Source organism: Malus sylvestris, chromosome 12, assembly GCF_916048215.2.
Source record: "Malus sylvestris chromosome 12, drMalSylv7.2, whole genome shotgun sequence".
NCBI lineage: Eukaryota > Viridiplantae > Streptophyta > Magnoliopsida > Rosales > Rosaceae > Malus > Malus sylvestris.
The window spans coordinates 1,803,104-1,804,826 of NC_062271.1; the positions used below are offsets into that span (position 1 = coordinate 1,803,104).

General features: G+C 39.6%; 1 protein-coding gene across 1 annotated transcript; it reads left to right on the forward strand.

Moving 5' to 3' along the window:
• The first annotated feature begins 599 nt into the window (after window positions 1–599).
• LOC126593514 (ethylene-responsive transcription factor ERF024-like) lies at window positions 600–1,232 on the forward strand. The gene has a single exon (XM_050259606.1). The coding sequence runs from the start codon at window positions 600–602 to the stop codon at window positions 1,230–1,232; it is 633 nt and encodes a 210-aa protein (XP_050115563.1).
• Window positions 1,233–1,723: the final 491 nt, after the last annotated feature.

Consider the following 1,723-nt stretch of genomic DNA (forward strand, 5'->3'; position numbering starts at 1 on the left):
AAGTCAATTTAATATATTCCAGTACATTAAAATCAATATATAAGCTAACATTAGAAATTTTTAAGTTTTGATATTTTTTCAAGAACTAATGTTCAAAAACCCGGTTTGATATAGTAGGCAAGTTGCGATATAGATAACAGAAAGGGTGGGAAGCTCCACTCTCTAGTACACTAACCATCCCCACGTCTCCTCCTCATCATCATATTTATACTGTCCTTTGATGGGATTATCACCTTGAAAAGATGAATCCCCTCATTATTATAATCAAATCTTTGTTAGATGATAGCATTTAGTACGATAGGAGAGTGGGGTGATATAGAAGATAGAAAAGAGATATATATAAAACCACTGTTCTATTGACGTTTGATGCGCGGTTTACATACAATACGCAAATCCAACCCAGAACTAGTCCATCCAACACAAACTAAGCTGGCTTACAGCCTTACACCCCAACTCTCTTCACGGCGCAGTTCAGCAACACCTGGTTTGCACTTTCTACCTCTCAAACTCTTCACCTAGCTCACAATTGGTTCATCACCCAAATACCTTCCCTCCATAAATGGCTTCCTCCATGAACTTCCAACAGCCACATCTCCACCATGTACACCACAAATACAACTACAACATCAATCAGTACGGGAAGTACTACTACAACATCAAGCAGTACTGGAAGTACTACTACTTCCACTGGGCGTCACCCAACGTACCGCGGTATACGGCGCAGGAGCAGTGGAAAATGGGTCTCAGAAATCCGAGAGCCCAAAAAACCTAATAGGATTTGGCTAGGCACATTTACCACACCCGAAATGGCTGCGGTTGCTTATGACGTGGCTGCTATCGCTCTCAAGGGTCAAGATGCTGAGCTCAACTTCCCCAACTCCGCTTCTTCATTGCCCGTGCCAGCCTCCACTTCACCACGTGACATCCAGGCGGCAGCATCCTCCGCTGCTGCTGCCATGGGAGTTGCAATTGATCACGGTTCTTATTCAAGGAGTGAGGTGCAGGGTGATCAGCAAGATGCTCATCAGGCTCATAAGACAGTTGATGAGGCTGATAGATTAATGTTGAATCAGGAGTTTGTTGATGAGGATCTGATCTTCAATATGCCTAACGTTCTAGTGAACATGGCTGAGGGAATGCTTCTTAGCCCTCCTCGCTTGGACATAGCTGGCGATGATGCTATAGGTGCTGATCAAGAACAAGGAGACCATAACCTTTGGAAATTTAATTAAAATCCCAGCTTAATTTTATCAACAGTATCAAAACGAGAAAAAAGAAATGAAAAAATATAACCGAAAATTAAAAAAAAGAAAAGAATAAAAGGACCTAACCCTTGATGTATATGCAGGGGGTCTCCATGAAAACCTATGAAATTGTTTAATGCTTGTTTCCTTTATTTTGTTTGTGAGAGTTATGTGATTGTGCAGGATTTCAAATATATAAGGAATTGCTGTGTTGTTGCTACTTTCTATCTGCATCTACGCATTCTTCATTAGACCACAATGTGCAATGAAACTTTTGTGTGTGTTTGATAATTTGTTTTGCTAATTATGTAAGTTCGCTGAATCAAACAATACTGTGAGGAGCTAATTAATACCGCCTAAATCGCTATTTATATACGTAAAAAAATTTAGAAAATGAAATATATATCTCATCCGCCTTCAAATATGTGGAAAACAAAAAAAATATCACCATAATCAAAATCATGTGGTGTTTTTCTCTT